We start from the raw sequence: 13,966 nt of genomic DNA, 5'->3' as shown, positions 1-13,966 counted from the left end.
AATGTAAAAATTCAAATGGCCACATCAGTATCTCATATCTCTTTCCGCTATCTGATGGTCTGTATATGTGTTTTTTTTTTGTTTCTCTCTTAGCGACTCTCTGGCATCTGACAAATCGCAAGAAATCGTGCCATCCGAACGACATTATTTGACACAAATTAATACAAGCAAAATGAAACAATCTATTTTAACTGAGATTATAGATCCTCATACTAAGCTGTGGGTTTATTCTACGGTTACAATGTTATAGAAATTGTTAAAGTGGACATCAATCGAGAAATCCACAATGTTTTTTAGAAAATGTAGGAACCAAGTCATATCGCGTTACAAAGTTCGTTGAATCGTTTACAACAAATTCTTTCAATCTAAAATATTTTTTTTTCTTTTCTTTTCTTTTCTTTTCCTTTCTTTTAACAACACTTCGTATTGTAAAACATTTATTTTCTCTAATTTGAAAAGGGCTTACGAATGTTACAAAAATGAATATTCGTGATTTTCTTCTTATATTATCCGACAGATAATACGTTCCTAATCAAAGAAATGACATTGTACGTAATGCAAGACGTTGTTCAGGAAAAAAGAAAAAAATCGCTCGGGATCCATAAATATAGAAGAAGATCCGGATTGATCACCTTTTCGACGAAGTTTCACACTTTTTCGGTATCACTTTAGTGAAAATGATTAGGACGTTTACGTTGGTTGAACAATCATAACGTTGACCACGTGTATCTTATTGTGAGCATTCAAGAGTGCCCTGGAGACAAAAGATTTGTTGCAGAGATTACACTGATAGGGCCTCTGTCCAGTATGATATCTCTTGTGAATAACCAAGGTGGAATGTTGAGTGAAAGATTTGCCACAGGTGTCACAAGAGTATGGCTTCTCTCCGGTATGAGTTCTCTTGTGAACGACGAGAGTGGTCCTTTTGTGAAAAGCTTTGCCGCATACATCGCAAACGAGTAATTTCTCACCACCATGAAGTCGAAGATGATCTTGAAGTGAACCCTTAGATGAAACCGATTTACCACAAAGATGACAATCGTATTTGTTCTCCCCGGTATGTGACTTAACGTGTACGACCAAAGAGTTTTTATAAGCAAATATCTTGCCACAAAATTCGCACTGATGTTTAACCGGCTTGAAATTAGGATCGTGTACCTTCGTATGCCGTACCAACGTGTGATTATTGGGAAAGGATTTGCCACAGGAATGGCACACGTGTTCCTTCGCACCATGCCTCACGTTCATATGACCATGTAACTCAGCATTAGTGAAGAAACCCTTGTTACATATTTCACAATATCTTGTATACCTCTCGAAATGTCGTCTCTGATGAGTTGCCAATTGTGAGGCTTGGACGAAAGCTCGACCACAAACATCACAAACATAATTTCTTTCACGCGTATGTATTCTTTTATGTACCGCTAAAGTGTTAGTTCTTTTAAAGGATTTACCACAAACATCGCACTGATAAGGCCTAGCATCACTGTGTGCAACTAAATGTCCTTCGAAGAGATTCTTCAATTTGAAACGTTTAGTACATATGTTACACTGATAATAACGTTTTTCTGATTCCTCCAACGAAGTAACCGTACGATCCTCGACATTTTCCTTACTCATCTCTTCTTTTTCTTCTTCTCTTACTTCTACATCTTCATTTATCTTTTTCATCGATGTATCCTTATTTATTATCCAATCGTTTTCTTCTATCGTCATTTCTTTCTTTATGAAGGACTTTAATGGTAACGTATCTTTGGTTGTTTCTTCAACATCTTCGTCTTTTCCCAATAAGTTTTCACACCTGGAATAAAAATAAAAGTTGCCTGGGTCAGTCGATTAACGATAATGATATCTTTTTTTTTTCTTTTTCTCTTGATCGTTTATAATTCTGGATGGTCAAACTCAACATTGGGATGATCATTAAGGATATAATTAGGGAACATAACTTTTTTTTCTTACGTTTTAATTTATATATATATATATAAATAAAAATTTATATATATATATATAAATATATATGTATGTATATATCTTCTTTCTTCTCCTTTTTTTTTTATGACTTTATCGTACTCGCTGTTGTCACCATTTGGACACAATAGTATTCTTTGAACTATTAACTTTATCAAAAGTTACAATGTAAAACCTTTTATTTAGATTAAATTTACAGTCTTTTTTTATCTATTACATCAGTCGATACTCGTTTTACTTTTAGGATTTCGAACTTTCATTTCGATGTTGTATCGAGTTTCACGAGTTAACTTCCTTTTATTACATAGTCTAAATCTGAAAATATAATTATTACTTTATTACAAAAGTTTTATCGAATTGAAATATATACAACAAAAACTTACCTGATTACAACGAGCAATACTAATTGGGATAGAAATAATGAGATTAGAGGTTTTGAAATCGAAGAAAAACATATAGATATGTATATATATATATATATTTTTTTTTTTTGATAATTCGCTCATAATTTCTATTGATTACAAAACATATCATAGATTCTTTTTACTTGTAGAAAAAGCACCATAAGGGTAAATATAATTATCTCATATCATAATAATATTTTCTAATATAATGCATTCGAGTAAAAAAAGCAATATGCATCAAACGAGTATTTCTAAAATATTATCTAAAAGATCGTTTCAATAAAAGGCCGTTATCAAATCACATAATAACGAAGAGTATATATAAAAAAAAAAAAAAATGGAGTGGGATGAGAAAAGTAAATATTAAAAGAACACAAATTTTTTTTATAAAATTTGTGACTTATAATATCTACATTAGATGCATAATGTATGTATATACAAAATGATATATATGTATATAAATAAAGCACCATACAAAGCAATTGTAATTTTTCATTCATTTTAAGTATGATTCTTTTGTATTACGATTCTAATTATTTACATTGATCTAATGATTTAATTGAATATTTTGTAAAAAAATTTATTATATATTGGTAATAAAGAAACCGAACTTATCAACGTATTTCCTGTGTTTCAACAATAAAATTGAATGTACTTTTTTAATATGGCACAATGTAATTAACAATATAATCAGAAACTTCATTATCTTATCTAAAGTTTACTTCTGTAAATTGTTATTTTGTTTAAATATAATTTAACTAATAAATCAAACTTTGTCAAAAATATATAATATTAATAATACTAATAATAATAATAATAATAATAATAACAATAATAATAATAATAATAATAATAATAATAAACAGTGTCTTTTAATACACAAATCTAATTAGTTGCAATAAGCCGAGTATAAACGATATAATATGGACGGTAAGAGAAACCGTTCGTCGTGCTAACATGTTACAACATTTTACATTAACAATTTGCACAACATTCATGAGTGAAGCAGAGTCTCTTATTATTTGAAAATACATACTACTAATTCGATATTGTTTCTTTGGTTTTATTACTTATTCTCATTGTGCGACTTCATGTGCGAATTTAATGATCCTTGCTGAGTGAATCTCTTCTGACAGACTTTACATTCGTAAGGTTTTTCTCCTGTGTGCGTTCTCAAATGTACAACGAGATATTTCCTAACGCTAAATGCTTTCCCACATACTTCGCAAACGTGCGGCTTTTCACCGGAATGTATTCGCATGTGAATTTGCAAATAGGTTTTACTCGACACCGATTTTCCACATATCTCACATGTTATTTGATTTTCGCCACTGTGGATCTTCAGATGTACCTTCAAAGCTGCCTTCCAATAACTTTCAAAATTGCAAATATTACACTTGTGTTTCTCCCGTTGACCATGGGACTTGATGTGCATATTCAAATAAGCTGCACTAGCATAAGGAGTATTACAAATTTTACAAATGAATGGTTTCTCACCGGTATGAGTTAACAAATGTCTCTCTAACGTTTGATTTGTGTAAAATCCTTTACCACAAATCTCACAGTGAGTTACGTATTCCTGATTGTGTTTCTTTTTGTGCAAACGCAAATCGTATCCCGATACTTTGGAGACACCACATATATCACAAGTGAAACGTTTGTTGTGTTGTTTCAAATGTGTCTTCAAAAATTCTTCGGTTTTGAAACATTTACCACAGAGAGCACACTGATATGGTTTTTCCTGTTGATGAGCCTTAATCATATGTTTATGTAACTTCTTCTCATTAAGAAATACCCTACCACATTCTTCGCAACGATTATCGTACTCCATACTTTCTTCGGATTTATTCTCATGCTCATATTTGTGCTTGTGAAGTTGAAACTTCTTTCGGAATTTCTTACCACAAACGTCACATTGATAAATAGTCGAATATTTTCGATTTGATGAACACTTACTATGATAACGTGTATCCCTTTCGTTTCTTTGTATATCCGATTTGCAATATATTTTTCTTGTTTTCGTTGAATATCTCAAAGGATCGTTCATCATAATTTCTTCGTTTTCAATATTCTCCAACTCATCATTTTCGTGCTTAGATAGTTCCATTGTACATCCACCGTGTTTTGTCCTGTTGCACCTGCAATAGATAATATACGTCAACATATGTGGTGAATAAAAAAAAAAATAAAGAGGGAAAAGTCGACATATTCTTGTTCAAAATTTCTTTTTTTTCTCCCTGTCGTTCGTTTTCTCTGTTTGTTTCTTCCAATAACGATTTAGATTCTCAAAGCAGGCATCTAGAGATAATAGATGTTTCTTTCTGACATGTGTTTTAATGAATAAATAACACCACCTTTCTTGATGATCGACATTAGAAAGTAAACATGTACTTATAGCTGAAATCTTTTTCAAGAGTTGATACGTCTCCTCTGTTACGAATTAAAATTAAAAAATAAAAAATGAAAAAATAAAAAACAAAGAAAAAAAAAAAATAATAAAAAAAGAACAAAATAACATATATACACCAACCTTTTGAAAACGTTATCAGAATTTGTTTCTTTGCACTTTGTCCTTTATAATGGCGCATCGTTAAAATGAAATATTAATACGAAATCATTTATAGATTATAAATAACGTTTATAATTTATTCGAGACTGCTATCAATATTATTAAACTATTTACAAGGTCTATCGACTAGGATTTACAAATATAAATGATGAAACTTCTTCTTTTTTTTTTTTTCCTGAATAGACCATAGAAAAATATGTTTATAATTTAAGTATGATAATTGGTCGGTGTTGTTAATTAAGCCCATGTATTTATACAAATACACGATGAATACTTTGTTTACTTTACTTCGAATTATAATTAAATGTATATAAATGAAATATCTTTTGTTTAAATATTGTAAGATCTCCCATTGTCTGTCCTAATAATAAGATCGATTATAAATCACTTAGTGCCGTCGTGTCTGCGTAGATGTGCACTTAAAGTGCCACGTTGTGTGAATCTTTTCTCGCAAATTTTACATTTGTACGGTCTCTCACCGGTGTGAGTACGTCGATGTTTGATTAAATACTTTCTCGAACTAAACGCTTTCCCACAAAATTCACAAATCTCAGGCTTTTCGCCTGTGTGTATTCTAATGTGGGTCTTCATGTATTGTCTTCTTATCAATTTCCCACAAACTTCACAAGCAACTTGACTCTCGCCCGTATGCGTCCAAAGATGTTCCTTATAACAATAACTATAGAAAGTCTCGAATCCACAAATATCACACTTGTACTTCTTCCTCGTACCAGGTTGACTGTGAATTTTCATGTGGCTCCTTAAATAAACTCGATTGCCGAATGATTTATGACAGATTTCACAAGTGCACGGCTTGTCGTCGGTGTGAACGCTCATGTGAGTTTTCAAAGTTGCTTTCAGATAAAATCCTTTATTACAGATCTTACAGAACTCAGTGAACTCCTTGTTGTGACGTCTGATGTGAATTTTGAGATAATACTCGGACGTAAGCTTGGCCCCACAAACATGACAGATGTGTGGTGCACCATGAAGTGTCTTGTGTACGTTCAAATATTTTTTCTTCTTAAATACCTTATGACATATGTTACATTCAATCGGTCCAGAACTCGGTTCGGCTATCGATCTTTGCTTCGATTTTAATTTCGTTATCTTTTCTCGATTCTTTTGTTTCTTTCGTTCGATTATATCCTTGCAATGTGTACGTCGATGCTTGATCAATAACAATTTTTTAACAAACTTTTCACCACAATTGTCACACTCGTATTTCTTTTCAGCCATACGCAAAGCTTCTCGTGTTCTAAGTATCGATCTTTCAGTTCGGTGCACCAACAAATTCGCTTCCGTCTTGAATTCCTCATTACAGGATTCACATTGATATGTAAAATTAGAGTCGTTAATGTTCCCTTGTTGTAGAATGATCGTAGATTTATCATTTTTTGCGTCATGTTGACGTGATGCTCTCGTTCGTACTGTCGTTGCAATACTTGTATACCTGTAAAGACGAGAAAATCGATTGATAGTTGATTACGGAATAGTTATTGATTTGACTTAACGATGCCTTAAATGTTACTTTTATTTATTATTTCTGTATCTCCCTCCCCTTCCCCATCATCGCCCCTTCCCTTAAAATATCACCAGATGGATGCCTGTAAAAATGAGTGAAAATTCTTGTATATTTCAAAGGAGATAATTATTCGGTTCATTAAATTATTATATCGGTCAGTGTATATTATCCTTAATATACAATTTGTATTATTACTTACTTCGACGTATTTGAATAGTCTTCAATCGATGATGAATCTTAAATCCTTTTCAGAGTATTTCCATTTCTTCGAGAGACTATAATAATATGGATTCTTTTGATTGTTGTGATTGTTGTAAATATTATAAAGAACATGTTACTTTCAATTGTCGAAAGTATTATCAAATCTTAATTGATAAGGAACTTTCTTTCTTTGGTATATAATCATTTAATAGAAAAGAATACGGATGTAATTTTATTCATGATCTTCTTTACATAAAAGCAGGTCATATACAAAATATATATGAATATATATATATATATATATATATATATATATATATATATATATATATATATATATATTTATCTGTGGAAAGAAATTTTTCTAATAGTTTCTTTTTTCTCGCCACTTCGAAATTTTGTGTACTTTGACATTAAGATAAATTTTTTTGTCAAATAATTTATACGTTTTCATTATTATTATTATTATTATAATTATTAATAATTATGAATGAATTTAATCAATTGAAGTTATCTGTCAAATAAAAATAAATATCATTATTAATTTAAATCTATTCGTGCATTCAAAAATGTACGACATTAGAAATATAAATATTCACGATCATAAGGCACTATAATTTTTCATTTTTCAGGAGAAAAATTTATTCAATAAACATTCCTATTGACGATAGAATAAAAAAAAGTGGCTTTGAAAAATAATTGATTAATAGCTATGGAAGTAGGAACGAAATACGAGTACACATGATTCTATATCTAATATGATAACTAGAAGCAAAATTGAGTATTAAAGGTAAATACTGTATAATTAAAAGTTAAAGACAATATGGACGGCTCAACACTTGGAATAGGCCAAGTTTTAACATCAAGTCAAAATTATTTTCTTAATCGTAATAAGAAATACAATAAATAATCTTCAATAAAAAAAAAAAAAAGACAATAACTTGGATAGACTTCATGATAATCATCACATAGATTACTACTTATCTTTTTCCTTAAAGATTCTCATAGCACGTAAAAATTGTTGCTGCTTTTTTTTTCTTTTCTTTTTTTTTTTTTTTTTTTTTTTTTTTTTATAATTTAAAATAAAATACAATAAATATAAATATATAACATTATGTTTTAAACTTATTTTGTATCAATATCAATACTATACTTTCAAGTGGTCCCTACAGTGAAAATCCGACGAATAAATTTACGTTTTCAACATGTAACGATTCAAAGAAAAATAACGTTAAAATAAGAGAAAGCTTAGATAATGAAATTTTATCTAATCATTATTATGAGACAACATTTCGAGCCAGTTGTTTAGTATTATTTTAACTCGGCAACAAAATCGTTACAGTATCCAGAGCTTGTTGCTGCTCGTGTTGTTGAAGTTGTTGATACTGTTGTTGTTGCAATTCCCTTCGTTGCTGTTCCTGTTGTTGCCGTGCATTTTGTTTCGCATGAGTCTTCAAATGGGAATTCAACATGGTCTTTGAGGCAAAGGATTTGTGACAATAAGTGCAAGGATAAGGTCTGTCTCCGGTATGTCCACGCAAATGTACGACCAAAGTGGTACGTTGTGTGAATCTTTTTTCGCAGTGTGTACACTTGTGAGGTCGTTCGCCCGTATGTGTGCGTCGATGAACACTCAAATAGTTCTGTGATATAAAACCTTTTCCACAAAGATCACAAACGTGTGGTTTCTCACCGGTATGTTTACGCAAGTGTACCGTCAAATAAGTTTTACTGGAGACAGCTTTGCCACAGATAGGACAGACGTATTCATTGGACGGTCCTACGTTACCATGAGTCTTCATATGCACCAATAATACTTGTTTCCTAGAGAAACGCTTATTACACAATTCGCAATGATGTTTCTTCTGAGGTGGAACATAATCGGGCTGATGTAGTTTAGCGTGTAATCTAAGACCCTGACGATATCGAAATGTGGCGTTACAAATTTCACATTGAAATGGTTTTTCGCGAGAATGCAAAAGTTGATGATCTTGATAACTATTACGTGTTGTGAAACCAAGGCCACAGATCTCGCATTGATACCTTAACTGAGGACCGTGACGTTTTTGATGAATAACGAGACTAGGTCGATGTAAAGTGACGTAATCGCAAGATTCGCAACTATAGTTCTTTTCCGGTATCGCGTGTTCCTCCTGATGTTCTATCAGTGCCAGTGAAGTTGGATAATTGCAACCACAGTGCTCGCAAACGAACGATTCGTCCGGTACCTGTTCATGACTTTGTAGATGTAAAACTAAAGTGTGCTCGTCCACGAATACGTCGCCACAGAAAGTGCATCGAAGTATTGTTTCCTCGGTCATCATTATTTCAGCATTTTCCATCTTCGCTACGTCCAATGGATCATTGATCAACGGGTTGCTGCTTTCAGGGCTAAAGACGTTTTTTGTTTCGTTGATACCGCATTGCTGTTGTTCCTGAGCCTGATGATGTATCGTGATCTTTGAGTCAAAATATCTGGAAAGAAGAGAGACACAAATAGGAATCAATCAATGATCTCGTTCTCCATCAATCTTTCGTACTTTTGGCTTTTCTTCTTTAAAGGGAGTCTTACGTCTTAAGCAGGATATTTACAAGGATGGTTGCCGAATACACGAAATCGTTTTCATCATTGGACTATGAAAAGCTTTGATAATTTATACCATTTTTTGTTTGTTTGTGTTTAATCAATAATAGTTCTCCTTTCTCTCTGTGCGTACCTGTGTCTCTCTTCCCGCATTTAAAACTCGTGTACGTCGTGAGGATATGGAAAAATACTTATTTACAAATCGAGGAAAAGAAATTGTATCTCTTACGTTATCTTGTATATTTATTTATTCATCGTAAAGAGTAGTTTAGATCTGTTTAGCCATCTATTATCACGAAACTGAAAAATATTTATTAATAGTGTTAAATAATATATAAAACTATATATAACACACGATGATCGAAGAAATAAAACGAAAATTCTTTTCATTTCTTTGATATAGTAGATATCCTAGATACGAGTGATTACCATTGGTCGATAATCGCAAGTGACTTTACCGACACGCATTTTAACAGTAGAACACTTCCTTTTCTATTTTTATTATTAAAATTTATGATTCATAACTCTTCATATTAAGAACTTAAGTTTAATAAATAATACATATTCGTGTATATTTACGATATAACATTTACGATAACTTTAATTCGACATAAAAGGTACATCGATTGGCGATGAAAAATGTTTTTAACGATAATTCACCACAGATTATATATATATATATAAATAATTATATATATATAATTATATTATTTTTGTTCTTGAAGTCGCTAAATATTAATTAATTAGGTACAAATGTATAAATATTTTTATACTTACATTTTGTAACCACTTAGTGTATTCTAGCGGTAAGATCTATACCGCTTGCAGTCATGAAAAGCACCTAAATTTGCCAACAGTTTACTTTTTTCTTCGACTATCATGTTACTACGCGGTTTAAACCTAAAAACGTCTTAAATTCGTGTATATATATATATATATATATATATATATATATATATATATATATATATATATATTTATGTATATATTGCACGTTTTAAGTTAAATTGCATTTAAAACTATAAATTCCCGATTCGTCTAATCTCATAAGTTGCGTACATAAAACGCGTATTCCTTCCAATATATTACTTAGTTTTAATGCACATGTTGTTTTAAGATTAATAAGAAAAATTAGGCACATGTCTTAGGCACGTTAAACTACAAATGAAACTTCAATATATCCTATACAGGTACGAAATACCATTCTCGCGAGTAATTAAAAAACTCGAGCGAGATAATTACCTAAACGTATATTACTCTGCATTCTTCATTAATATTTCTGTTTTGTTATTTTTTTTTTTGTTGTTCATTTTTATCTAAACATATATTTCAATATATGCCTCTCGATTTCAACGATAAAAATTTCTCATTCGATTGTATAATAATATAATAGAGGCATCTCAAACGATATCACAGAGATCATATTTACACTATAATCTAAATATTAAATAATTATCTAATTCTTTTACGATTTTGCATTACAACTATTACAACCTGTTACAGTCCATATATAACTTTATCTTATAAAGTTAAGATTGCTATATAAAAAAACAATAATACCAGGTACTTTAAATATGCAATTAATATAAAAGAAACGATCAAATCAAATATAATTTCAAAATTAATCTCTTCATTAATTTTTCTTACCTTGAACTTCCTTGTCTTTCCATACATACATACATACATACATACATACATACATACATACATACATACATACATATATATATATATATATATATATATATATATATATATGTATGTATGTATGGAAATATATACATATCTATTATAGAAATATATATATATATATATATATATGGAAATATATACATATATATTATAGAAATATATATATGTATGTGTATATATATATATATATATATATATATACACATATATATTATAGAAATATATATATATATATATATATATATATATATATATATATATATATATATATAATAAAGAGATCCTCAACGCGCTATTTTCATTATAAGCTATCACGAGAAATAACTCTTTAGATAGAATATTCTTTTCAATGTTTCTTCATATGATTGAGCATGATAGTTCTCGTAACGAATCCCTTCCCACAAAGCGTACAAGTATATGGTCGTTCTCCAGTATGATATCGACGATGAACCGTGAGGGTGGACGCTTGAGTAAATGATTTACCACACATAGCGCATAAATAAGGCCTCTCGCCGGTGTGAATGCGTTGATGAACGACGTAATATTTGCGATGAGTGAAACCCTTTCCACAAACATCGCAAACCAATGGCCTGGATCTATGTACAGCCTTATGACTGGTGAGGGATTCAATGGTGGCAAATTGTTTCGAACAGGAGTCGCAAGGATAAGAGGCCGTTGTCAACGATTTGTTGGCATTAGCAGCGACAACCGTTGTAGATGGAGGACAACCGACAATAGAAGGGTTAGTCCCGGTAACCGTAAGGGTAGGATCTGTTAAAGAGACCGCATTGCTGTCTGCTGTGAGTCTGTCGTTGATATCGATGCTAGGCTTGTGAGTTTTAGCATGATGATTGTAAAGATTACGTGTCTCGAAACGCATGAGACATCTTGGACAAGAATAAGGTTTCTCTTGTCCGAGTTCGTGCATCCTTCTATGACGTTCCAATAGTGTACGGTATCGAAAACTTGCTGGACAACGATCACAGCCAAAGGTTTTCTCTACGTTGCCTGTAGCAGCAGCACCGGCAGGTACAACGACGGACATGCCGGACATCAATCCGGTAGCAGAATTTGCACCGCGAGAGGTAGGCACGTTCGACGAGGATGCACCTAACACCGATGAGGAATGTGGTGCGATCTCGTGCGTCGTCTCGTGCATTCTTAGGTGCGCAAGAACGAAGAAACTCCTTGGGCAGACGGAGCACGAGTATCTCGCCGTAATTTCGACGTTTTGTTGCTCGTACTCCGGCGGCCTTGGGTGACTCGTTTTCACGTGATAATTTAACTTCAGAGCGCTACGAAACTCAAGGCCACAGGTAGGACAGGAATGGGACTCCGGAAGGACGAGCTGCGACTGATCCATCAGAAGACCACCTTGATCCGGATAGATCATCGAGAGATGAGATGGTATCGTTTGCAATGTCGCTGAGGATAAGGTCGATGGCATCATCGACGATTGATTCGAAAAGATCGAATTTGCCTGGAGAAAATTACAACCGATCGCCGTCATACCGGCCTCTCCCGTCTCGGGTGAAGGCGACGGTGAGAGTATCTGACGTAGCATCCCCGATAATCCTCCGAAGGTTTCGCCACCCCCTCCTCCTCCTCCTCCTCCTCCACCTCCTACTCCATCCCTGAAATCGACAAAAGCCAAAGATATTGCGGCAAAGAGAAAGAACCTTCGGTTAACACGCACACGGTGTGCCTTTTGTTTCACATTTGATTCTTCGTGTTCTTTTGCTTGCTTTGATCTTGCAACAGACAGTGAGCCAAAAACAGAGATAGATAGATAGATAGATAAATAGAAATAGAAAGGTAGAAAAAAAAGAAAGGTAAAAAAAATTAGCTGCTTGAATACGTGTTTCTCTGTGTTATCCGCGTGTATGTGTATCCGTGTATGTGTATCATTTCTGCAAAGTGATCATCGTGCAAAGTGCGTGAGTGTTGCTGAATTATTTGGAAAAAAAAAACAAATAATAATAATAATAATAATAATAATAATATATATATAGCTATAAAATACATGAAAAACGAGAGCACATGTGCGAAGTTGGAAAAGTCACTGTCTACTTTATCGACCCGAGATTAACTTATGATTAGTTCGAATTGTTATATTTTATACGAGAAACTGCGAGGGGAAGAAGATAGTGTACATGTAGAGAGAAGGATGAGAAGTAAATAGAGAGAAAAATAAGAAAATAAAAAAAAAAAAAAAAAACAAAAAAAAATAAAAATAAAAAACAACACAAAATAGTACCAAAAACTTTGCAGCATGATCCGATACTAAAAGCGAAATTTCAAAAAAAAAAAAAAAAAAAAAAAAAAAAAAAAAAAAAAAAAAAATGCCCTTTGGTCTTCTTCAATCCTTGAAAGAGATAAATATTTAAAAAATATGTTGAATATAAAATTATTTATTTGGAGGAAAAAAAAAAAAAACAAAAAAAAAAACAAACAAACAAAGCCTCACCTTTGATATGCCATTTCTTGAGTGATCTTCGACTGGTAATTCTCAAAACGGACAGCTCCATTAATTTTTTCTCATTTATACACTTATACTCTTCTTTTCACTGCAACGTCGCGACTGAACACGTAAAACGTACAAAAGGTACGTCTTAACGTTTCGACGACGGTTTACAGAGTAATGTAACAGTCAAATGCGCTCACATTTCTGTTGAAGGGAGAGGCATTAAAAAAAAAAAAAAAAAAAGAAAAAAAAAAGAAAAAAAAAAAAAAGTAGAATAAATAAATAAATAAATAAATAAACATATACACAGGACAAATCGACGGAGATGACGTTAAGTTCGTACAAAATTACGAACGAAATCGTCATCGCAAAACACATTGTTCCTCACTAACCTCGAAAAACGGAAATACGTTGAAACTCGTGCGCTATTATCGCTGCCAAATGAAAAATGGCGCGAAAGCGCGATAACGCGCGAAATATAAATATCTTACATAGATTAACATTTGGCGCAAAAAATGCAAGCCACATGTGTACGAAATTAACGTAATTCTAAGCTTTA

General features: G+C 32.2%; 2 protein-coding genes across 18 annotated transcripts in view; both read right to left on the bottom strand.

Annotated features, from left to right (window-relative positions):
* Positions 1-13,966, bottom strand: part of LOC124948652 (zinc finger imprinted 3-like) — a 49,617-nt gene that overhangs the window by 28,987 nt on the left and 6,664 nt on the right. Inside the window, exon 5 of one of the 17 annotated variants that reach the window (XR_007100794.1) lies at positions 633-1,801. The exons of 12 other annotated variants lie outside the window; for them this stretch is intronic. Coding sequence is in view for 4 of the 5 variants with exons in the window: in XM_047492548.1 (XP_047348504.1) it covers positions 7,984-9,142 (1,159 nt within the window). In the remaining variant the exon portion in view is untranslated. Of the gene's footprint in view, positions 1-9; positions 1,802-3,150; positions 4,511-5,228; positions 6,395-7,175; positions 9,143-13,966 lie in introns of those variants that run through there. 4 more of the 17 variants (XM_047492551.1, XM_047492552.1, XM_047492553.1 and 1 more) reach the window with 4 other exon arrangements.
* Positions 11,226-13,192, bottom strand: LOC124948655 (gastrula zinc finger protein XlCGF26.1-like). The gene has a single exon (XM_047492559.1). The coding sequence runs from the start codon at positions 12,505-12,507 to the stop codon at positions 11,290-11,292; it is 1,218 nt and encodes a 405-aa protein (XP_047348515.1). The 5' UTR covers positions 12,508-13,192; the 3' UTR covers positions 11,226-11,289.

The sequence above is a fragment of the Vespa velutina genome, chromosome 4, assembly GCF_912470025.1.
Source record: "Vespa velutina chromosome 4, iVesVel2.1, whole genome shotgun sequence".
In the NCBI taxonomy this organism is placed as follows: Eukaryota; Metazoa; Arthropoda; class Insecta; order Hymenoptera; family Vespidae; genus Vespa; species Vespa velutina.
Note: the sequence above shows the minus strand (reverse complement) of the source record. Positions and strands in the feature narration are given on the sequence as shown.